The 26,846-nt window shown below is 42.6% G+C and overlaps 1 protein-coding gene across 2 annotated transcripts in view; it reads left to right on the top strand.

Moving 5' to 3' along the window:
• The window catches only part of CFAP47 (cilia and flagella associated protein 47), an 816,247-nt gene that overhangs the window by 768,440 nt on the left and 20,961 nt on the right, over nucleotides 1–26,846 (top strand). For both annotated transcript variants that reach the window (XM_077296700.1, XM_077296701.1), the window contains exons 62-64: nucleotides 6,410–6,581; nucleotides 7,335–7,496; nucleotides 12,116–12,284. In XM_077296700.1, coding sequence (XP_077152815.1) covers nucleotides 6,410–6,581; nucleotides 7,335–7,496; nucleotides 12,116–12,284 — 503 coding nt within the window. The remainder of the gene's footprint in view (nucleotides 1–6,409; nucleotides 6,582–7,334; nucleotides 7,497–12,115; nucleotides 12,285–26,846) is intronic.

Genomic DNA, 26,846 nt, shown 5'->3' with positions numbered 1-26,846 from the left:
CAGCACAGCCATGCACAGCCTCCCGCACGCAGCACAGCCATGCACAGCCACCCGCACTCAGCACAGCCGCCCTCAGCACAGCCACACACAGCTGCCCGCACTCAGCACAGCCACGCACAGCCGCCCGCACTCAGCACAGCCACGCACAGCCGCCCGCACTCAGCACAGCTGCCCGCACTCAGCACAGCCGCTCGCACTCAGCACAGCCGCCCGCACTCAGCACAGCCAGGCACAGCCACCCGCACTTAGCACAGCCACGCACAGCCGCCCGCACTCAGCACAGCCACGCACAGCCGCCCGCACTCAGCACAGCCACGCACGGCCGCCCGCACTCAGCACAGCCACGCACAGCCGCCCGCACTCAGCACAGCCACGCACAGCCGCCCGCACTCAGAACAGCCACTCACATCTGCCCACACTCAGCACAGCCACGCACAGCCGCCCGCACTCAGCACAGTCACGTACAGCCGCCCGCACTCAGCACAGCCGCCCGCACTCAGCACAGCCACCCGCACTCAGCACAGCCACGCACAGCCGCCTGCACTCAGCACAGCCACGCACAGCCGCCTGCACTCAGCACAGCCAAGCACAGTGGCCCGCACTCAGCACAGCCGCCCGCACTCAGCACAGCCACGCACAGCCGCCTGCACTCAGCACAGCCACGCACAGCCGCCCGCACTCAGCACAGCCACGCACAGCCGCCCGCACTCAGAACAGCCACGCACATCTGCCCACACTCAGCACAGCCACGCACAGCCGCCCGCACTCAGCACAGTCACGTACAGCCGCCCGCACTCAGCACAGCCACGCACAGCCGCCTGCACTCAGCACAGCCACGCACAGCCGCCTGCACTCAGCACAGCCAAGCACAGTGGCCCGCACTCAGCACAGCCGCCCGCACTCAGCACAGCCACGCACAGCCGCCTGCACTCAGCACAGCCACGCACAGTCGCCCGCACTCAGCACAGCTGCCCGCACTCAGCACAGCCACGCACAGCCATCCGCACTCAGCACAGCCACGCACAGACGCCCGCACGCAGCACAGCCACGCACAGCCACCCGCACTCAGCACAGCCGCCCTCAGCACAGCCACACACAGCCGCCCGCACTCAGCACAGCCACGCACAGCCGCCCGCACTCAGCACAGCCACGCACAGCCGCCCGCACTCAGCACAGCCGCCCACACTCAGCACAGCCGCTCGCACTCAGCACAGCCGCCCGCACTCAGCACAGCCAGGCACAGCCACCCGCACTCAGCACAGCCACACACAGCCGCCCGCACTCAGCACAGCCACGCACAGCCGCCCGCACTCAGCACAGCCACGCACAGCCGCCCGCACTCAGCACAGCCGCCCGCACTCAGCACAGCCACGCACTGCCGCCCGCACTCAGCACAGCCACGCACAGCCGTCCGCACTCAGCACAGCCATGCACAGCCGCCCGCACTCAGCACAGCCACGCACAGCCGCCCACACTCAGCACAGCCGCCCGCACTCTGCACATCCGCCCACACTCAGCACAGTTGCACTCAGCACAGCCGCACTCAGGCAGTAGAGCCGGAGAGAGAAAGATGGGAGCAACATATGGCAGAATGGAAACAGGAACAGGCAGAGTTGGTGCAGCACATTACAACAGAATGGGGGCACAGGATGGGAGCAGCACATGACAGAATGGGGGCGCAGGATGGGAACAGCACATGACAGAATGATTGCGCACGATGGGACCAGCACATGACAGAATGAGGGTTCAGGATGGGAGCAGCACATGGCAGAATGGGGGCGCACACATGACAATGGGGGTGCAGGATGGGAGCACATGACAGGATGGGGGCGCAGGATAGAAGCACATGACAGGATGGGGGCGCAGGATGGAGCAGCACATGATAGGATGGGGCGCAGGATGGGAGCAGCACATGACAGAATGGGGCACAGGATGGGAGCAGCACATGACAGAATGGGGGCGCACACATGACAGGATGGGGGTGCAGGATGGAGCAGCATATGACAGGATGGGGCGCAGGATGGGAGCACATGACAGGATGGGGACGCAGGATGGAGCAGCACATAATAGGATGGGGCGCAGGATGAAACAGCACATGACAGGATGGGGATGCAGCCGAATGAATTCTGAGGTATTCAGAGACATACTGTGTGCTCAGATCCAGCCAAATGCAGCAAAACTGATTGGTCGTCGTTTCATACTACAGATGGATAATAACCCAAAACATAAAGCCAAAGCAACCCAGGAGTTTATTAAAGCAAAGAAGTGGAATATTCTTGAATTACCAAGTCAGTCACCTGATCTCAACCCAATTGAGCATGCATTCACTTATTAAAGACTAAACTTCAGACAGAAAGACCCACAAACATACAGCAACTGAAAACCACCGCAGTGAAGGCCTGGCAGAGCATCAAAAAGGTGGAAACACAGCGTCTGGTGATGAGTTCAAGACTTCAGGCAGTCATTGCCAACAAAAGGTTTTCAACCAAGTACTAAAAATGAACATTTTATTTAAAATTATTGAATCTGTCCAATTACTTTTGGTCCCTTTAAAAACAGGGTGGCACATGTTAAGGAGCTGAAACTCCTAAACCCTTCATTCAAGTTTAATGTGGATACCCTCAAATGAAGGCTGAAAGTCTGAACTTCAACTGCATCTGAATTGTTTTGTTTAAAATTCATTGTGGTAATGTCTATAACCAAAATTAGAAAAATGTTGTCTCTGTCCAAATATATATGGACCTAACTGTATATATATTTATATACAACTAGTGAAATAAGTATTGAAGGTGTCAGCAATTGTTTAGTTAAATGTATTTCTAAAGGTGCCATTGACATGAAATTCTCCCCAAATGTCGGTAACAACACATCAAATCTGCTCAGGCAAATAAATCAAACTATAGATGTCCATAAATTAAGTTATTAATTAGAAATGACAGGAAAAAAGTTTTGAGCACACTTACTGAAATGTATTTAATATTTCGTACAAAAGCCTTTGTTGTGATGATGACCACTTCAAGATGCCTCCTGTATAGAGAAACTAGATGCATGCATTGCTCAGATGTGACTTTAGCCTATTCTTCAACAGCTTGAAGGTTCCATGGGCTCCTCAACAAGATTTAGTTCTTCCATAAATTTTCTATAGGACTTTGGTCTGGTGACTGGCTGGGCCATTCTGGCAGCATTATTTTCATTCTTTAAAGCCAATCTAGAGTTTCCTTTGCTGTGTGTTTTGGATCATTGTCTTGCTAAAATGTTCACCCTTGTTTCATCTTCATCATCCTGGTGGATGGCAGATTTTTGCTAGAATGTCTCCATAAATTTGTTAATTCATTCTTCCTTCAATTTTATGATGTTTGCCAGTGCCATATGCTGAAAAACAGCCCCACACCATAATGTGTTGAATGGCTTCCTAACAGTTTAATTTTGGTTTCATCTGATCAGACTATACTCTCCCAGTATTTCACAGGCTTGTCTAAATGTTAATGAGGAAACTTTAAATGCGCTTCAACATGCTTGTGAGTGTGTATATAGACCATGGAGGATGAGTGCATTACTAATTGATCACTGCAAATTGATCACGGCAAAACTGTCAAAGAAAAAGACCTGGGTGTGTGGGTGGATGACAAACTCATATTCAGTGACCAGTGTCAGGCAGCTGCTATAAAGGCAAAGAAAATAATGGGATGTATTAAAAGAGGCATAGATGCTCATGAGGAGAACATAATTTTACCTCTATGCAAGTCACTAGTTCGACCACACTTAGAATACTGTGTACAGTTCTGGTTTCCAGTGTATAAGAAAGACATAGCTGAACTAGAGCGGGTGCAGAGAAGAGCGACTAAGGTTATTAGAGGACTGGGGGGTCTGCAATACCAAGAAAGGTTATTACACTTGGGGCTATTTAGTTTGGAAAAACCAAGACTAAGGGGTGATCTTATTTTAATGTATAAATATATGAAGGGACAGTACAAAGACCTTTCGGATGATCTTTTTAATCATAGACCTGAGACAGGGACAAGGGGGCATCCTCTACGTCTGGAGGAAAGAAGGTTTAAGCATAATGACAGACGCGGATTCTTTACTGTAAGAGCAGTGAGACTATGGAACTCTCTGCCGTATGATGTTGTAATGAGTGATTCATTACTTAAATTTAAGAGGGGACTGGATACCTTTCTAGAAAAGTATAATGTTACAGGATATATACACTAGATTACTTGATAGGGCGTTGATCCAGGGAACTAGTCTGATTGCCGTATGTGGAGTCGGGAAGGAATTTTTTTCCCCAATGTGGAGTTTACTCTTTTCCACATGGGTTTTTTTTTGCCTTCCTCTGGATCAACATGTTAGGGCATGTTAGGTTAGGCTATGGGTTGAACTAGATGGACTTAAAGTCTTCCTTCAACCTTAATAACTATGTAACTATGTAACTTTGAAACAATTGTACTTACTTATTCCAGGTCTTTCTGTAGCTCCCCACAGGTGGTCCTTGGCTTTTGGACAATTCTTCTGATAATTCTTTATACTTGTCTGTCTGAAGTCTTGCAGGGAGCACCTGGTCATGGCCAGTTTATGGTGAAATTATGTTCTTTTCACTACCGGATTATACACCCAACAGTGCTCACTGGAACCTTCAGTAGTTTAGAAATGTTTCTGTCAATGTCATCAGTATGTTTCTCAACAATAAGGTTACAAAGGTATTGAGGCAGCTTACTGGTTTTACCCATCAAGAGATGTTTCTTGTGTGGCTTTTATAGGTCATAAGTTGAACGAGCAGATATTATTTTTCACTAAGTGGCAGGATTGCTTTCTAATTACTGATAGATTCCAACTGGTATCATGACTTTCCATAGCTTTTTGAATATCTCTTTCTTCATGTGTTCAATCCTTTTTTCCTGTGTCATGTATCATAATTAATTTATGGACATCTGTGGTTTGATTTGTTTGCCTGTGTGGATTGTATGGGTTGTTACAAACATCTAGCGAGAATTTCATTTCAATAGCACCTTTACAAATACATTTACTTAAAAAATCTGTAAGTTGTTAAATACAATACAATACATGAGTCATTGTCCCAGAAAGACTGTGGGGGAGGGGGAGAGGCAGAGCAGCAGGTCACAGAGGCAGGAGCCGGCGGCTGCGGCTGTAACTGTTCCCGCTGCTACAGAGAAATTAATATTCACTGCACTGGCAGTAAATATTAATTTCTCTTATAGCGCACAGTTACAGCTGCAGCCGCCGGCTTCCAGCACACATCCTACTTACCTTCCCAGCGCGTCCTCACTGTATCTCGTTCCAGTGCCAGTCTTCCGGCCAAGCGATCTCGTGTCCCCCGCTTATTAAGGTAATAAATATTCACCCCCCTCCACTCCCATAGGCATGGAGTGAATATTCATTACTTTAATAAGCAGGAACACGTGATCACTAGGCCAGAAGAGTTGTTGGCGCTGGAACAAGATGCAGGGAGGACTTGCAGGTAAGGTAAGTAGGATTTTTTTATAGGAACCATGCGTGCAAGGATAGGGGATAAGGAGATATGCATACAAGGACAGGGAGGGGCAGCCATACATACAAGGAAAGGGATGGGGAGCCATACATACAAGGACAGGGATGGAGAGCCATGCATACAAGGACAGGGATGGGGAGCCATGCATACAAGGACAGGGATGGGGAGCCATGCATACAAGGACAGGGAATGGAAGCCATGCATACCAGGATAGGGATGAGGGGACAATGCATCCCCAGCTTATACTCGAGTCAATAAGTTTTCCCAGTTTTTCGTGGCAAAATTAGGTGCCTTGGCTTATACTTGGGTCGACTTTTAGTCGAGTATATACGATATGTGTATAATATGTGTCTACTTGGTATTGCTGTGATCATAGTGACCTAAATAATCATGTTGTTAATTCACTATTACCATAGAATGAAAGCTGTAATCCCCATCCCCCAAAAAATTGCAGAGTGGCATTTTTTCACAATTCCATCCCACTTCAATTTTTTCCCTAGTATTCCAGTACATTGTATGATAAAATTTATAGCATAATTCGAAACGGCAACTTTTCTTGCAAAGAACAAGCCTTCATATGGCTATGTTGATTGAACAATAAAAAAGTTACGGTTCTTGGAACAAGGTTAGGTAAAAATGCAAAAAAACACAATAAATGGCTACAGAGGCATGTGGTTAACAATTTGTCAATAAAATAATTCATATTTGAACTGTGTATTATTCTGCATTGTAGAAATTTGTGACTATACTCATATACAAAAAAAGCTCTATTAAAAATATAACCAAGCTAAAGCTAAGGTTTGCAGTACTGAAATGTAATGTACAATTAAAATAAAACCATATTTCACTTAGGGTTGTGATGCCATTAGCAAAGCCATTCATTTATTTGTTTTCTAATATCAGGTTTCAGTACCACAGAAGAATTTTTATATGAAATTAGGTATGAATCTGAAGAATTAAAATCCCAGCTGGAACCATCTGTGGGAATTGAACTAGTGAGAAAGGAACGTGATTCGCCATCTGGGATTGTCACATTAATTTTCAACATTATTTTTGCACCCAACAAGTCAATGAGGTAAAGTGTTACATGCTTGAAGTTCTGCTTGATTAGGAGGCAGAGAACATGGAGCTTTTTAAAGGTCATTTTTATTAACAATAATTTACAGCAATAGAGAGACACGCACATTTAGTTGATGTGACGACTTATTTGTGACATTAAATTAACTTTTCACAACATTGGTGTGTAATGCAGAAATACATGGGTTTATTGGTTGCTATTATTACTATCTGAGACACAACTTGCAGCGTAGACTCATTGCTTTCACCTATTTCATTCTTTGCATTGTCTTGGAGAGCTCTTAAAAGTGGCAAATAATTTGGGTACCCAAAAGGCTTTACAGGGCGCCATCACATATATCATCTTTGGCACGTCTACATGATATATTAGATCTGAAAGTGAACCTGTCACATCCAGAAATGCCTTAGTTGCAGACATACAGGTAATCTGCAAGTAAAAAGCTTTTAAACCCTTTGTAGCCAGCTTAATGGAGCAATGGCTACAGGGAGGAAAGTAAGTTTTAGTCTCCCTGCGTCTGCTTGTTTCCATTGATTGGGATGGTGCAGGGAGCAGTTACAGTCACCGCTGACTACAAAATGAACTTTTTCAATCCGCTCTACACACACACTTAAATATAACTTGAATACAAGGATAATTTTTAGATAAAATGCAGTTCACACATAGTCACAATAGTTGTTCTCATCACTGTTCCGCCATTTGCATCAATTTGCAGTTATCATTATTGTATTGTATTTTATTTCCTTTTTTTAGGTATTCTGCTCTACTAGTTGTGCAATGTGTAACTGGTGGAATATGGAAATTTCCTATTCAGTTTATTGCCACTGAACCAAATGTGGACGATGTCATTCAGATTGAAGCAATTGGACTAAATAAAGAATCAGCCGTTGGCTTTCGACTAACTAGTCAGACAAGGTATCTCATTTATTTTTCTTTAATGCCAGTGGTAATGTTGCATTACAGCTGTTTGGTTACTATGGGCAACTGACACACTTTTTCTGTGCAATAATTTTGATAAATCTCCATAAAACATGTTCCTGTCTTGTGTATAATGCTAATATTGTACACACACAGCTAAAATCAACATTATTTAGCCACCATCGTAGACTAGATTTCTTACCAAAATGTACAAATTTTCTAATTCTTTACAGTAAACTAAAATAATAAAACAAGAGCACTTTAAGTATCTGAACACAAGTACACATGTGGTTTTTCCAAATTTAACACAAAATTCCACTTTTAATGACTGTTGCAGTCATGGAATTATTCAACCCCTTCATAAGTGTCCTTGGCTGTCGCTTCTGCAACAGTCCTTTGGAATCTAAATCCATTCCTCATCGGCAAGGGGCTCAAGTTTACTAATGTTCTTGAAATTGCATGCAGCAAATGCCTTCCTCAAATCCTGTTAATTACTTTCCATGGGATGCCACATTTACAATAGGGCTGGTGATGAAAACCGTCACGCCTAGATAGGAGAATATCTGTTACTGCAGGCCTCCCGTTTATATATCTTTTAAAAAATTATTTGTAGAGACCCTACTCTTTGACATTTATCATGAGATTCCCCTGAGGAATCCCCCTTATTGGGGAGGAATCGCGTAGGGAATATACACATACTTTTTGAGTGTTTGTGGCTACCCCAAGTTGCATATACCTGGGGACTGTACTTGTCAGGACGGGAGCAGCGCAGGGGCACGACAGGGAAGAATAGACATCCTCCTTCCCCGTTATCAAACATAAATCGGTACATATTTTTGCTCCTGTTCATGATGGATTCGATATGGGACAACAAGATTTGGTGAGACCAAACCATTTTTTATCAAGCACTGTTAAGCACATGCACTTTATGTATTGGTTATTTGGGTCACTCATGTGGATGGTCCAGAATCAATTTTAATGGTAATCAATAAAGGTTATATTTTATTGTTATTTAGATAGGATCCTCATAGCTAGATTATATACTGATTGTTTATACCCTCGTGAGAGTGAACCTCTAAACTCTACAACACAGATCAGATTCATTGTGAATCGCTTATGTAGCATGAGAAAAACATGTTTTTTGAGGTGGTCAAAAATAAAGAGTTCTCAAGTAGACATTGCTTCGGAAAATAAATACTACTTTGGTGAGTTTTTAACGATTTTTTCTTTTCATGAAGTGGATTTGATGTTCTTAGGTGTTTCTGGAGGCATTTTTTGCTGCCTTTTAATTGGTCAAAGTCTAATTTCCATCATGAAAAACATGAAGAAGAAAAATGCTGACAAAAATGAACAAATAGGCAGTAAGTGGTTCTAGAAATAAATAGCTTATTTCAACCGTTTTTAATTTAAGGGTTTTTGATAGTGGTCCTGCTCCAAAACACGGCTGAAAAAATCCTGTGTGCACAAACCCTATGTTAGGGCTAGCGGAACGCACCGAGTAAATATAAATGTTTTATTGAAGTAGATGCGTTCGCAGCCCGGGGTCCACCGTGCAGGAGAACCTGCTGCTAGTAAACGGCGGCACTATATGGAGGTATGAACTAGCTCTGTTAGTTTCACAGAGTAGCCGAGAAAGCAAAGCTCTGTGTCCTGTTTGACTTCACAGAGGCACAGGCTAACTACCCAAATGAGAGCAGTCAGTGGTCATGCATGCACACAACACTCCTCGCCGGAGGTGCCAGCATTCTAAGGGCTTATTTCGGCTAGGTCCCTGAATACATACACACACAATCTCCTCGCCGGAGGTGCCAGCATTCTAGGGGCGAATTTCAGCCGGGTCCCTGAACACACACTCACATGACCACACTGGCGCAAAGCACATAACTTTAGAAAGACACTAGCGCATGGCCGTGCGGCCATGCGAGCCTTAAATAGTTGCAGCACGTACAGGACCTTCCTAGGAAGACCAATGAGAGGCTGCTATAGAGCCTGCGCACCTACAGGACCTTCCTAGAAGGACCAATAGATTAGACTGCAGTATCTGAACATGTGACCCTCGATCTCCACTGAGAGATCTTACCCTGGGCATGCTCAGAACGGGAAAAGCAGGACTTAGTCCCAGAAGCATCTGTTCGCCGCTGCCCAACACTGGCTTCAATGGCAGAAGCAGGAAAAGCAGCAGTAACTCTTTGTACAGAGTCAGCCTGAGCGAGACGCTGGGACCGATGTCTCTGCTGAGCAGGCTCCACTGCGGCAGGAGAAGAAGGGGAGACCGCAGCGGAGATGGCCTGAGATTCCCCCTGTGCAGAGGGGGAAACTTGACCCCTAACACCCTATCTGTTATTATTTAGAGTTTTCTTAAATAATGAAAAAAAAAAAAACCTCACCCTCCTTATTATAACAGCTCCACTTTGGCTGTTAGTAGAACACATTTTTGTTAAGTCTGAGATAACTATTTTTTGTTACATGCCCTTTTTTGTAGGACAACATAATGATATTCCAGCTTTGTAACTGTAAACTGTAAACTCATTATTTGTTTTTCTAACTTTTAATGATCCGGTTGTAATTAATTGTTTACTGGACTTGTAATGCAGAATATAATTATTTTAGTAGTGATTTACAGTTGAAATTATTTTTCTAATTGCCCAAGATTTGCTGAGGTTAGGTCAGTGTAGGAGCAGGTTATTTGTGTGAGTTTCATTTTAGTTGAAAGGGAGGATTAGATTTTGATTAGAACATTAAATATGACTGTACTTATTTAGTTTTCATTGCGTCTGGATTCTCGTGCTTAGCAGTGAAAAGTTATTTGAGGTCAAAAGAAGCAATTACATGGAGGAAGAAATCCTGTTATACGGAATGGTTGTTTAGTTATCAAAATCAATCCTCATTCCATTCTTCGTGGTTTGTAATTCTAATGTAAAAATGCAACACGACCAATGTTGGCCTTCAATAGCATAACTACCGCATTCCATACTTTTGTTATGGTACCTTATACTTCTTAAAGGGAACCTGTCGGCAGGATTGTGCACAGTAACCTACAATGTCAGGTCAGCGCCCTTATACTGATTAAAATGATGCCTTGGTTTATAAAATCTGTCTTGTGGTTGTTTTTTTTATCTTTATTTTAAGTTTTGAGGTAATGATATGCCCGTGCCCTGGGGCAGGCCTGGAGGGGAGATCTTTGTGTGGTGCTCTTATTAGCTATTCATAATGCAGACTGCTGACTGGTCACTGATCCATCACTGACCTGCTCCCTAGTTTGCATAATGAATACCTGCACATAGTGAAAAAAAAACCCTTCCGCAGGCTGTTGCCGTGGCATCTGCACTGCAGCATAATCACATGTTTACTGTGTAGTTACTACATGTGATCAAGCTTTTCCTGAGGTGTATAACTTAAAAAATTGAAAATGGCGCCTGCCATGCCTGCGCTGCAGCAGGTATTGGTGTACATAGCTGTGATCCGATAGCTGCTATCAGTATTTGGCTTTTATCCTAAGTCATATTGCACAACTCGTTAAAGGGTTGATTGTGACTTGTAGGATCACTACTTCCAACAGGTGGCGCTATAGAGTTTAAGTCCTCTTTTTCTCTGAAGAGGCAATTTGCATATTACATTTCCCAGGGAAGCATTGCAGGGCGAATAAGCCTCCTTACCTTGACAAGCCAGAGCTGGTATGTCACTCTCTATAAGGAGAAACGTTACCCCTTAGACCTTTGTACAAGCGAGCACTGTGTGGGAAGGGCTTCACAGCTATGTAGAAACATAAGTCTTTTGGTGTTCAATCAGCTAATACTCAATTACACTTTTATGTGCACTGGTTAGTCTGGATTCTGGTGCAAATCCTTATAAAGGTAGGGTGGCTAGAAAAATGACAAAGCATAGATCTGTCGACTCTGACAGCCTACAGGGCAAAACTGAATGTGCATCATACCATATAAGAATAAAATGATATTCCTGGAAGAATGGTGATTTGTCTGATTAGTCCTGAGCTGCAATCCGTTATTGCTGCATTGTCATTGCACCTGCCTTTTCTCATTTACTGTTATATTTTTCTGAAACAAGGAAACAGAAATTATCTCTCTGAACTGGAGATTTGCATTAACTATTTGGCTATTCCAGAACATATAGAATGCTGTAAAATATTAGATTGTGTTTGTATGGTATAGCACATATCATTTTAAGCAAAATGTGTCAGTTTTAAAGAATCGGTTAAAAATAAGAGTTGTAATAAATTGTGCGGGACATACATAACAAGACAAAACCACTTCTATCCGTCTTTCTAACACTGACCGTTTAAGGTGTACGACCTTTCCTTATTTCCCAGGGCACACAATGCTGCGTGACACAGGTGTAATGGCATTTGAGGCCAAACCATAGTGACGGATTGAACTGGAGTTTGCTGCTGACATTTCTATTCTTTTAATCAGTGCTGTAGACAGACGTGTTTCAGAGAAAAATGTTCCTATCATTATGTATTGTTAACATCGCGTCTACAAAATCTGATTGTTTTTCATTTTCTATTCAATATGAAGTGTCTTCATAACTTTGTAAACGTTAATTTGCTGTAAAGTAGAATCTTATTACAGCTGAATATGTTTTCTCACTTTCACAAGGTATCCAGAGCCATTCAGTGCGTGTTTTATACAAGGAAGTGATGTGGAGTTTTGTGTATCGCCACAATCTGGAGAACTGCTACCCTTCGGAACTGCAGGGACCTTGATTACTGTTGGTTTTACACCTACAATGTACAGCAAGAAGCACAGAGCTACACTAGTAGTGCGGGTAAGTTTTGTTTCAAAACAGTTGCTTTGATCATCAACTTATCTGCAGAGAGCAGGGGGTTGGACATGATGATCCCTGAGGTCCCTTCCAACTCTAACATTCTATGATTCTATGAAATCAAATTCAGTTTGCATGAATCCAGCACTGTGTTCATCAACCAACACTCTTTTGCCGGATTCTTTTGGTGACTAGCAAGTGGTTAAAAAATAAACAAAACACATTAAACCCACATTTGCCATGCTTTCCCCTGACTCCTTATGCCATAACAGCTCACTGGTACTCGACATGTCTGGGGTCCTAGTGCTAAAAGACCTGTTATGATCCCAGTGGTAGAGGATCTCTGATATTCCGGCAAGATAACAAAAACATAAATACTGCTCTAGGGAGGTGGAAACTGGGCTAACCGCATACCTGATCCTAACACAAACAACTAGAAGCAGCCGGTGAACGTGCCTACGTTGGTTCTAGATGTCTCGAGCCAGCCGGAGAACTGACTACCCCTAGAGGGAAAATAAGACCTCACTTGCCTCCAGAGAAATTGAACCCCAAAGATAAAGAAAGCCCCCAAAAAATAATAACGGTGAGGCAAGAGGAAAACACAAACGTAGAGATGAACTAGATTCAGCAAAGTGAGGCCCACTAGTCTAGATAGGCAGAAAATAGATAGTGGACTATGCGGTCAGCAGAAAACCCTACAAAAACATCCACGCTGAACATTCAAGAACCCCCACACTGACTGACGGTGCGGAGGGAGAATATCAGCCCCCTAGAGCTTCCAGCGAGCCAGAAAATCCAATATTAAGCAAGCTGGACAAAAACACAGAAAAATGCAAACGATCCAAATTATTCAAAACGGACTTAGCTTTTCTTGCATGAGACAGACTGAAAGGAATCCGGAGGAGACCATATAGGTCTGGATACAACGATGCCAGGCAAGAGACTGAGTCCAGAGGAGACTTAAATAGGGAACACCCGCTGCTTAACGACACAGCTGGAGCTCAGGCCTGCAACAAGACATGCCTAACACAATACCGTTAGTGACCACCGAGGGAGCCCAGAAACACAGTTCACAACAGTACCCCCCCCTTGAGGAGGGGTCACCGAACCCTCACCAAGACCCCCAGGGCGATCAGGATGAGCAGCGTGAAAGGCATGAACCAAATCAGCCACATGAACATCAGAGGCGACAACCCGGGAATTATCCTCCTGACCATAGCCTTTCCACTTAACTAAATACTGGAGTCTCCATCTAGAGATACGAGAATCCAGAATCTTCTCCACCACGTACTCCAACTCGCCCTCAACCAAAACCGGGGCAGGAGGCTCAACAGCAGGAACCATAGGCACCACGTACCGCCGCAACAAGGACCTATGGAACACATTATGAATAGCAAATGACGCTGGAAGGTCCAAGCGAAAAGACACCGGGTTAAGGATTTCCAAAATCTTATAAGGACCGATAAAGCGAGGCTTGAACTTAGGAGAGGAGACTTTCAAAGGAACATGCCGAGAAGACAACCAAACCAAATCCCCAACACGAAGTCGGGGACCCACACCGCGGCGGCGGTTGGCAAAACACTGAGCCTTGTCTTGTGACAATTTCAAATTGTCCACCACCTGGTTCCAAATCCGCTGCAACCTATCCACCACAGAATCAACCCCAGGACAGTCAGAAGGTTCAACCTGGCCCGAGGAGAAACAAGGATGAAAACCAGAGTTGCAGAAAAAGGGTGAAACCAAAGTGGCAGAACTAGCCCGATTATTAAGGGCAAACTCGGCCAGTGGCAAAAAGGTAACCCAGTCGTCCTGATCAGCAGAAACAAAACATCTCAAATAAGTCTCCAACGTCTGATTAGTTTGCTCGGTCTGGCCATTAGTCTGAGGATGAAAAGCCGACGAAAAAGACAAATCAATACCCATCTTAGCACAAAAGGATCACCAGAATCTGGACACAAACTGGGATCCTCTGTCAGACACAATATTCTCAGGGATGCCGTGCAAATGAACCACATTCTGAAAGAACAAAGGAACCAAATCAGAGGAGGAAGGCAACTTAGGCAAGGGCACCAAATGGACCATTTTAGAAAAACGATCGCACACCACCCAGATGACAGACATCTTCCGAGATACCGGAAGATCCGAAATGAAATCCATGGAAATGTGCGTCCAAGGCCTCTTCAGGATAGGCAAGGGCAAAAGCAACCCGCTGGCACGAGAACAGCAAGGCTTAGCCCGAGCACAAATCCCACAGGACTGCACAAAAGAACGCACATCCCGCGACAAGGAAGGCCACCAAAAGGACCTAGCCACCAAATCTCTGGTACCGAAAATCCCAGGATGTCCCACCAACTCCGAAGAATGAACCTCAGAAATAACTCTGCTGGTTCATCTGTCAGGGACAAAGTCTCTCTGGTGGGCAACGATCAGGCCTATCAGCCTGAAATTTCTGCAGCACTCGTCGCAAATCTGGGGAAATGGCAGACAAAATCACTCCCTCTCTGAGAATACCAGCCGGCTCCGAGACTCTCGGAGAGTCAGGCACAAAACTCCTAGAAAGTGCATCAGCCTTCACGTTCTTCGAACCAGGCAGGTACGAGACCACAAAGTCAAAACGGGAGAAAAACAACGACCAACGAGCCTGTCTAGGATTCAGGCACTTGGCAGACTCGAGGTAAATCAGATTTTTGTGATCAGTCAAGACCACCACACGATGTCTAGCTCCCTCGAGCCAATGTCGCCACTCCTCAAATGCCCACTTCATAGCCAACAACTCCCGATTACCAACATCATAGTTCCGCTCAGCAGGCGAAAATTTTCTAGAAAAGAAAACGCATGGCTTCATCACGGAGCCATCAGAACTTTTTTGCGACAAAACGGCCCCTGCACCAATCTCAGAAGCATCAACTTCAACCTGGAAGGGAAGAGAGACATCCGGCTGGCACAAGACTGGCGCTGAAGTAAACCGACGCTTCAGCTCCCGAAAGGCCTCCATGGCCGCAGGAGACCAATTAGCAACATCAGAACCCTTCTTGGTCATATCCGTCAAAGGTTTAACCACGCTGGAAAAATTAGCGATAAACCGACGGTAAAAATTAGCAAAGCCCAAGAACTTCTGCAGGCTCTTAACAGACGTGGGCTGAGTCCAGTCATGAATGGCACGGACCTTGACTGGGTCCATCTCCACAGTAGAAGGGGAAAAAATAAAACCCAAAAAAGAAACCTTCTGTACCCCAAAGATACATTTTGAGCCCTTCACAAATAGAGCATTCTCCCACAGAACCTGAAACACCATCCTGACCTGGTTCACATGGGACTCCCAATCATCAGAAAAAACCAAAATAGCATCCAGATAAATAATCATAAATTTATCCAGATATTTCCGGAAGATGTCATGCATGAAGGACTGAAACACAGAAGGGGCATTAGATAATCCAAAAGGCATCACCAGGTACTCAAAATGACCCTCGGGCGTATTAAATGCCGTTTTCCATTCATCTCCCTGCTTTATGCGCACAAGGTTATACACACCACGAAGATCTATCTTGGTGAACCAACTGGATCCCTTAATCTGAGCAAACAAATCAGACAACAATGGCAAAGGATACTGAAATTTAACCATGATCTTATTCAGAAGACGATAATCTATACAAGGTCTCAAAGACCCGTCTTTATTGCCCACAAAAAAGAATCCTGCACCAAGAGGAGAAGAGGATGGGCGAATATGTCCCTTCTCCAAAGACTCCTTTATATAACTCCGCATCGCGGCATGCTCTGGCACAGATAAATTAAAGAGTCGTCCGTTAGGAAATTTACTACCAGGAATTAAATCTATAGCACAATCACAGTCCCTATGAGGAGGAAGGGCACTGGACCTGGCCTCATTAAATACATCCTGAAAGTCTGACAAAAACTCAGGGATCTCAGAAGGAGTAGAAGAAGCAATAGACACTAATGGAGAATCGCCATGAATCCCCTGACACCCCCAACTAGACACAGTCATAGCTTTCCAATCTAAAACTGGATTATGGGCCTGTAACCATGGCAGACCTAAAACGACAACATCATGCATTTTATGCAGTACCAGAAAACGAATCACCTCCTGATGTACAGGAGTCATGCACATGGTCACTTGCATCCAATACTGAGGTTTATTCTCTGCCAATGGCGTAGAATCAATTCCTCTAAGAGGAATAGGATTTTCCAAAGGCTCCAGGACAAAACCGCAGCGCTTGGCAAATGACAAATCCATCAGACTTAAAGCAGCACCAGAATCCACAAAAGCCATAACTGAGTAAGAAGACAATGAACAAATCAAAGTCACAGACAAAACAAACTTAGGCTGAAAAGTACCAATGGCGACAGGATTAACATTTTTTTTAAGCGTTTAGAGCATGCTGAGATAACATGTGTTGAATCACCACAGTAGAAACACAACCCATTTTGACGTCTATGATTTTGTCGCTCGGCTCTGGTCAGAATTCTGTCACATTGCATAGAATCAGGTGACCGTTCAGACAGCACCGCCAAAGGATTAACAGATTTGCGCTCCTGCAAACGTCGATCAATTTGAATGGCCAGAGCCATTGAATCATTCAGACTTGTAGGGATAGGAAACCCCACCATCACATCTTTAATGGCTTCAGAAAGACCATTTCTGAAATTTGCGGCCAGTGCACACTCATTCCATTGAGTAAGCACGGACCATTTCCGAAATTTTTGACAATATACCTCAGCTTCGTCCTGACCCTGAGAGATAGCCAGCAACATCTTTTCAGCCTGATTTTCAAGATTAGGCTCCTCATAAAGCAAACCAAGTGCCAGGAAAAACGCATCAACATTCACCAATGCAGGATCTCCTGGCGCCAGAGAGAAGGCCCAATCTTGAGGGTCGCCGCGCAAGAAGGAAATAACAATCTTAACTTGCTGAGCGGAATCACCAGAGGAACGAGGTTTCAGAGACAGAAACAATTTGCAATTATTCCTAAAATTCAGGAACTTAGATCTATCTCCAAAAAACGGCTCAGGAATAGGTATTTTTGGTTCAGACATAGGGCTATGGATAACAAAATCCTGAATGCTTTGCACCCTAGCAGCAAGCTGATCCACACTAGAAGTCAGAGTCTGGACATTCATATCTGCAGCAGAGTTCCAGCCACTCAGAGAAAAAGGGGATGGAAGAAGCTAGGCAAACTGCAGCAACAAAAAAAAAACTCAGAACTTCTTTTTAATCCCGCTTCTGTGATGCAATAAACATTTTCTTTTGGCCTGGCATTACTGTTATGATCCCAGTGGTAGAGGATCTCTGATATTCCGGCAAGATAGCAAAAACATAAATACTGCTCTAGGGAGGTGGAAACTGGGCTAACCGCATACCTGATCCTAACACAAACAACTAGAAGCAGCCGGTGAACGTGCCTATGTTGGTTCTAGACGTCTCAAGCCAGCCGGAGAACTGACTACCCCTAGAGGGAAAATAAGACCTCACTTGCCTCCAGAGAAATTGAACCCCAAAGATAAAGAAAGCCCCCAACAAATAATAACGGTGAGGCAAGAGGAAAACACAAACGTAGAGATGAACTAGATTCAGCAAAGTGAGGCCCACTAGTCTAGATAGGCAGAAAATAGATAGTGGACTATGCAGTCAGCAGAAAACCCTACAACAACATCCACGCTGAACATTCAAGAACCCCCACACCGACTGACGGTGCGGAGGGAGAATATCAGCCCCCTAGAGCTTCCAGCAAGCCAGAAAATCCAATATTAACCAAGCTGGACAAAAACACAGAAAAATGCAAACGATCCAAATTATTCAAAACGGACTTAGCTTTTCTTGCATGAGACAGACTGAAAGGAATCCGGAGGAGACCATATAGGTCTGGATACAACGATGCCAGGCAAGAGACTGAGTCCAGAGGAGACTTAAATAGGGAACACCCGCTGCTTAATGACACAGCTGGAGCTCAGGCCTGCAACAAGACATGCCTAACACAATACCGTTAGTGACCACCAGAGTGAGCCCAGAAACACAGTTCACAACAAAGACCTGCATAAAGTGCTATGGACTTTTGGCCAAAGAGGGGTAAAGTGTTGTGAATTCCGTTCTTGGGCTCCATCCTGTGGTCATGAATGGTATTTTTGGGAGTTCTGCTCTTGGGCTCCCTCTGGTGGTTTCAAGTGGAACTTAGCAGCTGCTTTCACTAATCGGTGCCCTGGCCTTGTTATTTAACTGGGCTTTAGGCTGTAATTGTTGCCAGCTGTCAATGTTTCTTCCTGTGGATTCAGTCCTTTCCTGGAACTTCTCTGTTGGCCAGTCCATTTCAGCTTAAGATAAGTTCTGCTAGTTTTTGGGTGTTTCCCTGCTTATGACCTTCTGTTCAGTTTAAGTTATGTCTCTTTTGTCCAGCTTGTCATTATGAATTATTCCGGCTAGTTGGAAGCTCTGGGGTCGCAGATTTGCTCCTCCACACTGTGAGTCGGTGTGGAGGTTATTTTTTGTAAACTCTGCGTGGACTTTTAGTTTTTATACTGACCGCACAGTAGCCTTTTCTATCTCTGTCTATTTAGATAGTTTTGGCCTCCTTTGCTAAATCTAGTTTCATTTCTGAGTTTGTCATTTCCCTCTCCACTCACCATCAATATTTGTGGGGGGCTATCTTTCCTTTGGGGGTTTCTCTGAGGCGAGATAGTTTTCCGTTTCCATCTTCAGGGATAGCTAGTTCTTAGGCTGTGAAGAGGCATCTAGGCAGAGATAGGCACGCTCCACGGCTATTTCTAGTGTTGGTGTTAGGAGTAGGGATTGCGGTCAGTAAAGCTACCACCTCCCCAGAGCTAGTACTTTATTTGTTTTACCCACCAGGTCATTTCAGTTCTGCTCCGTAATCACTAGGTCATAACAGTGATTACTGTCGGTGGAGCTGCCACCTCCGCTGAGCTTGTCCATGATTGGTCTTACCCACCAGGTCATCTCAGTACTGCTCCGTAACCACCAGGCCATAACAGTAAAGAGTCAGAGAGTGCTCAGAATGAGGTTTTTTTAAAAAAAAATTTGTAACCACTTTCCTTTTATCCGTTTTTTACATTTTGTGGTCCGGAGAAACTTTTCAACATAATAAACATTTTTCATGGTAAACCGGGCACTTTAGATTCAGAACATATCAAATCTGCCAGCAATCATAAAATGGTTTGTTCGGTCTTGTGCTACAAGTTTGCAGTCATTCAATGCAGTTACTTTTTATGAATGCAGACTTGGGAATCCTCGCATTGTGCACTGTGCATGGAGAGTAGTAGCTGTGGACGAGCTGCTGCTCCATAGCCCCCTGGCACTTTACAGGATAATTGTGTCCCCGTCCAAATGTGCTGTCAGATGTGGGATGTATCACCTCTGCTGTCTCAAGACCTCCATCTTCTGGAGCCGCTGAACATAACTCAGGGGGTACCCAGTTTGTTTCAACACACAGGAGTTTACTGGACAGTTCAAGTTTATTAGATTGTAGAACCCACAGTATTTCTTGTTTTCTTAATACAGAACATTTTCAGCATTACTATCCTTAGACTCCTGGACTAGCCCAATGTTTATTTGCTCTGTCAGTCTAAGGAATTTCCTGTCCAGTTCCACAGTACACCCAGGATCCATTACCTTCCCTTCACACTGCTCCACATCCATCTTCATCTGTACACCAGAGGCTAAGGTACTCTTTGTAGTATCAATATCGAGCCTTGAGCTCCGAATGTTGCAGGAATGATTGCAAGGGATGCCATTAAGGTCTTCCACTGCCCCAAACAATAGATCCATACTTCCACTAACAGCCCACTGCAACTTTAACTTGACCTTGGTTAAAGAACTTCCTTATCTGACTACTTATCAGTAAGCTGAATACTTATCCCTTTTTGCTAAGGTTTGCACCTCCCATTATGGGCTAGTGCCGAACTTTAACTATTGCAGCTGACAGATCTCCTTTACAAACATCATGCATTACATTTATATGCAAAGGAAAAAAGGGAAGGGGAAAAAATTCAGCTCACCAGTTTGAAGCAGAAGTCCTTGTGTGCAAGTTTACTCAGGAACAAAAGTCTTGATTGACTCAGAATGTAATTCACGCAAGGAGGTGCCTGGATCAGAGGCGTTGTCCACAACAGAGAAAAAAAAAATCTTACCATGATTAAGACCTTAACAGGTCGAAACACGTTGGTAGTATCATGTACCCCATCATTTGCTGTACCACTATGAAATAAGGATTTTAATGGATTTGTCTAAATAAATTGAACTTTTATCCAAGTTTCACGCTGGAGATTTACTTCCTTTTTTTTCTATGCATTACATTTATATGCAAACATACAACCAACATATTACACCTTTAATGCTTACCAAAGTCTATCTTACCCTACCTTATGTCCAAAAATCTAACCTATGTCTTACACTAAACTTTATACCTTACATATCACAGTCTATATTACAATACACACTAAGAAACGCAGGACAAAGTTCACACTTCACATGATACAATATATGTATACAAACGCATGAGATCATTTACATAACATGATTGGTGTGTTCAGGAGCAGGAACAATACAGTGCAGTCCACCACCCTTACAATGTGACCGCAAGTGTGCAATATTCACGCTTCCGACCATATTCTGACTAAACTGTTTCCTGCCTCGCTCAATGCACTTACATTGAGTGACACTGCACCTATCTAGTCAGCACATGACAGTATGTATGCAACTCACATACGTAAGGTGACGCGTCTGTGCTCCCGGCTCTGGCACTGGAGAATCCTCAAAGTGTGCAGTGCACAATGTGAGAATTTACAAGTCTGCAGTCAGATAGTGTAACTGCAGACTTGTAGCTTAAGACCAGACAACCCCTCCATCACGAATCTATCAGGCATTTTATGCTGCCAAAACCTGTAGCAACATGAATCGCAACTCGGCTACTTGATTGCATGATTGATTATTATTCTACTAAATACTCTGGTGTTTCAGAGAAATTATTCTTAGAGGAGGGTTGGGGACCATATTTAGAAATCAGACTCTTCTCAGCACCACGACATATGATTGACAGGTCCTCACTCATACATATATATAGGAAGAGACCTGTTGATTACCTGAACTGGTGCCTGAAAGCATTGTTTTAATCTGTATCAGAGAATGAATGAGATTTTCTTGTTACTACAACAAACCTAGAAACTTTCACTTTATGAAAAAAGTTCAGCATGTTCATATAAAAAAGTCTTCATAAACAAAGCTGGTGCCACAACTATGTCTTCAGAAATTAGTGTTACTTCAGGTCAATAATAATTTCCTTGGTGGTCTTTATGCCAACACTTAAACAAATGCATTCCACTTTTGGAATGACTACTTAGTTATCTGCTTTCTAATTTAGAAATGGAGGTCTGTTTAATTTTAAGCTTAGTTAGTGACATGAAAGATTAATGTAAATGACAGCTTTGTAGATAAATACACAGTAAAGTATAGTAAATTTGGTACAAAAAAGAAAGATGCAATTTAAAAGAACACAAAGTTCTTGCTTGTATCTATAAAGAAGAGTAAGAACCTTTGTGTGAACTGTTATGGCTGCTATATTGATGGCTTACATTCAGTCTTGTTAGGTTATGCTGAGGTTAGCTTTGTTTTCCACCAAGTAATGTATACTACAGTACATAGTTATTATAATTATTATCCCGATTCCTATAGTAACTCAGTCCACAGACTGTGATCGATCCTATTATTAATATTTACAGATCACCAGAAATGCAGAAAATATCATGTTGGCTTGAAACAGAATAGTACACTTTTTTATCAGACCAAGGCCACCCATAGTGAAATATTTTAACAGTATATGATTTGGCTGAAGTAGAATTTCCAACTCATAGAACATATCTGAACATATTGACCATTTAAGTCTGATGAAGGTAGAGTTTCTCATTAGCTATAGTTGCCTGCAGTAATTATGGCACACTGTGGCTGGAATAAAATACATTTCAATTTATTGGCCAACTTTTGTTGGGATTGTTTCTAGAATAAAAGCTACAATAGAACCAGAAAAACTACAGTGGATCATATCAGTCCTCCTGTGTATACCAAATGGGTTTCTCAACATGAGACATAGCATTTTTCCTTCCATAAAACATAATATGAGCAATACTTTATGGGCAACTACATATGATAAGGTCAATGCAAGGGCTAGGTACATTTTTCGATGAGATTTACTGCTTCATTTTTAAGACATTTTAGATGCCTGAGCTGTATAAGTCTAACACTGTCATCCATCAACATCTGCATTTTATTTATGTGTACATGAGAACTCTCATCCCCAAGGTCTTTTCTAACACAGGACTTCTCGCTAGTCTTCTTCATCACTTCTTTTGCCGTATGAAGGTGTTTGTTTATCACACGGTCTCATTAATCTGCGAAATGTGTACGATGCTGCTGACATTAACATTTTGTACTATCACAACACTTTTAGAGGAAGAAGGAGAATTTTTTTTTTCTTTGGTTGGATTTTTAGTGGAATACAACATTATTGAAATTACAACATTAACTCTAAATATACACATAGATAAGGATTTATCTGTGCAAAACTGATACAATTGGGCATAATTATGAATATTGTCTTATTCTTAGTGCAAATCTAGACTTAAAATGCGCCATCTTTATCATAGAGGCTCATGCTGTTTGAAAAGTCTAACTTTAAGACTGTCTATTTAAAATCTAATTTTAAGATCATCCATTCTAGGTTTACACTACCTATTAGTTGATGTACTTTGTGCATCACAATTTTTGCTCATTTTTTGGTACACAGTGTTGCACATTATGACACGCACGTTTTTGATAAGCCGCTCCTTGTTCTAGAGCTTCCAGGACTTCTTGTCATAGAAACTGTCTAAAGCACATAATAAAATTTGGGTTGTCATTGGCTGTAAGCCATAATCATCAACATTAACAAAAATAAATACTTGAAATACATCACTCTGTAATGACTCTATATAATATATGAGTTTCACTTTTTGTATTGAAGAACTGAAATAAATTAACTTTTTGATGATATTTTAATTTTGTAAGAAGCATTTGTTTATTTAAAACATGACATATGAAAATGAGACAAAAAAACGCAGTGCCAAAAACGCATGAAAAAGCCGCACTCAAACATGTAATCACCTAATTTATTTACAAGTGCAGAAAATCTGCTACATCAAAAACTCATCAAAAGCTCATTGTGGGAAAATTACCATAGGTTGTGTGCACACCTTAAATATTTGCAGCAGAACATGTGCTTTTGATGCAGATTTTTCCCCAGCAAAAATACTGAAAGAATTGACATTTTACAGATTTAAATCTGCAAGGAAAAAAAAGCAACATGTGCTTGAGATTTCAGGATTCTCATTCACTTTGCTGGCACTTGGAAATCCTTCAGGTTTTGTGACAAATCTGTGCAGAAAAAAAGTGACAAAAACGTTATACTGTAATCTCTTGTAGTGGGAGAAGCCATTTTTGGAGGTTAGCAATGACTTGTATCATCTTAAATATTTTTTTTTCCAAATGAGTACAGTCCGGTTCTTCAGTCACCCACAGTTTTGTTCAGCTGTCTATTACTCCACTCTTCCAAACCTTAAGATGCATTCACATTTCCAATCTAGTTGTACCCACATATACACAAAGTATACGGTACATGTTAAATACAGGACAATATTAAATACTGTAATGTCCAGAGAAAAAGTAGAGCAAGGAAGAACATTTTTAAATATAACAAAAGTTCTTTCTAACAACAATACACAGGATGGCGTACCCAGCCACGGACCCCATATTCTCTCACATTTATTAAGAGCCTTATTTTTTATATACCCCATTTTCCTTTGAAATAATACCACTTAGCCATTTTTTTTAAATTAAGCCGCTGACGTGAGTGAGAATAGAATCAACCAAGACACAATATGTTTCCTTGCCTGATATAAAATTCTAGAAATCCCTATTTGAGTAGGATCAAATTCAATTTAATCTTCTAACAACCCCAAGATACATATTGTGGGATTTGCAACAAGCTCAAAATTATAAACCTTTTTATTGATGGCCAGAATTCCCTTCCATTATATCCTCAAGCCAGAGCATTCCCAAAGCATGTGCATCAAATTAGTGTCTTCCATATTGCATGTAGGGCAACTCGCATCAGAACTGATTCCTATTTTCTATAGGATGCTATGTGTCCTATATATCCTATGAAAAGGAATAATTTATGTGAAGCATTGTGCCTATTAGGGGACAACTTAAGCATTAATTCCATGATCAAGTTCCATTGACCCTCTGCGATAGGTCAGGTCTATATGTTAAATTGTTTAAATGGCCATTGTTGTTTCAACAGCTTTTCATAAATCAAGCAAATATAAAAAAAACTTTGCAATACATTGTATTTAAAAATATGCCTCTTTTTCTACATAAAAGCCACTTCTACATCCTCCAACCTCCTAAACTCGTCATTCACTTACAGCTTACAAATACAGCCAAAATCTGACTTGCTAAATATCAGATCACACACTAGGTGAAATAGAAGGAGTAAACTGGTTGAGTGAACAGGCAGAGAGACAAACACAGATGGTGCTATTGTTTTCTAGTGTCTTATCTCAGCCCAGAGCTGGATTCAGAGCTACTCTGCTTAGTATTACTCTATGATTTCCTTCATGCTACTGCTGTTTCTAAAAATGTGCTACAGAGAGAATATGCAAATTGCCTCTTTAGAGACTCTTTCTACAGAGAGAAAGAAGAGCAGGAATCCTTTATGTCTCTGTGTACTATATATTAAAGGCATTATAGCAAAGAGTTTGCCCACTAACTGTGAGGTAACTAAAAATTAGATACAGATAGGTCCTGATATTTTTTGGACAGTGACTGAATCTTTGTGATTTGGCCTCTGCATGCCATATTTTTTTTAATTTAAAATGAAACTTCTAACATGCACTTGAAGTGTAGACTTTCAGGTTTAATTTAAGAGGTTGAACAAAAATATCCTGCAAAATGTTTAGGAATTGCAACCATTTTTCTACAAAGCCTCCTCATTTCAGGGGCTCAAAACTAATTGTATAAATTAACTTTACCATAAATAAAATGTTAATTTTTAAAAATGTTAAGACAATCCTTTGCAGGCAATGACTGCCTGAAATCTGGAGACCATGAATGTCACCAAATGCTGTGTTTCCTCCTTTGTGATGCTTTGCCAGACTTTTGCTGCAGCTGACTTCAGCTGTTGCTTATTTTTGTGTTTTTCTGTCTTAAGTTTTGTCTTAAGCATGTGAAATACATGCTTGATGGGGTTGAGATCTGATGATTAACTCATCCATTATGTAACACTTCACTTTTTTGCCTTAAAAAACCTTTTCAGTTACTTTCACATTATGTTTTGGCTCATTGCCCATCTGTACTGTGAATGTCCAATCAACCTTGATGCATTTGGTAGAATCTGAGCAGAAAGTATAGCCCTGTACACTTCAGAATTCATCCAGCTGCTTTTGTCTTCAGTCACATCATCAATAATCACTAGTGACCCAGTGCCATTGGAAGCCATGCATGCCCATACCAGCACACTGCCTCCACCATGTTTTACAGAGGATGTGGTGTGCTTTGGATTATGATCCATTCCAAGCCCTCTCCATACTTTCTTCCCATCATTTTGGTAGATGTTGATCTTAGTTCCCTCTGTCCAAATAATACTTTTCCAGAACTGGGCTGGCTTCTGTAGATGTTGTTTTTGACAAAGTCTAATCTGGCATTTCTATTTTTAAGGCTGATTAATGGTTTGTAGCTTGTTGTGTTGTGTTGTGTATTTGCTCTCATTAAGTGTTCTGTTTTTGGTAGACTTAGATGCCGAAATACCTACTGTTGTGAATTCCGTTCTCGAACTCCCTCCTGTGGTCAGGAGTGGTACTTCTGTGAGTTCTGTCCGTGGACTCCCTCTGGTGGCTGAAAGTGGAGCTGCTGGTCTTGAAGCAGCTTCCTCACCTGTCCCCGTTTAGAACTGGGCTGGCTTCCCTATTTAACTCCACTCAGATCGTTACTTGATGCCAGCTGTCAATGTATCAGTACTGGTTCAGTTCTCTCTTGGATCTTTCTGATGACCTGTCTACTCCAGCAGAAGCTAAGTCACTACTAAGCTCATTTGTTGTTCATTTGTGTACTGAATATATTTATTAGTACTTGCTAAGTTCTAGTCCAGCTGGCTATCATGATGTTGCCTTGCTAGCTGGAAGCTCTGGGTTGCAGAGTGGCACCACTCTGGGGTCTTTTTGCACACTCTGCGTGGCTTTTTGTAGTTTTTTGTGCTGACCGCAAAGATCCCTTTTCTATCCTCAGTCTATTTAGTAAGTCTGGCCTCCTTTGCTGAAACCTGTTTCATTCCTGTGTTTGTGCCTTCCTCTTAACTCACAGTCAATATATGTGGGGGGCTGCCTTTTCCTTTGGGGAATTTCTCTGAGGCAAGGTGAGGCTTTATTTCTATCTTTAGGGGTAGTTAACTCTTAGGCTGTGACGAGGCGTCTAGGCAGAGTGAGGCACGCTCCACGGCTAATTCTAGTGTG

Source organism: Ranitomeya variabilis, chromosome 3 (genome assembly GCF_051348905.1).
Source record: "Ranitomeya variabilis isolate aRanVar5 chromosome 3, aRanVar5.hap1, whole genome shotgun sequence".
Taxonomy (NCBI): domain Eukaryota; kingdom Metazoa; phylum Chordata; class Amphibia; order Anura; family Dendrobatidae; genus Ranitomeya; species Ranitomeya variabilis.
The sequence above is the reverse complement of the archived record's forward strand: the minus strand, read 5'-3'. Positions and strand labels throughout refer to the sequence as shown.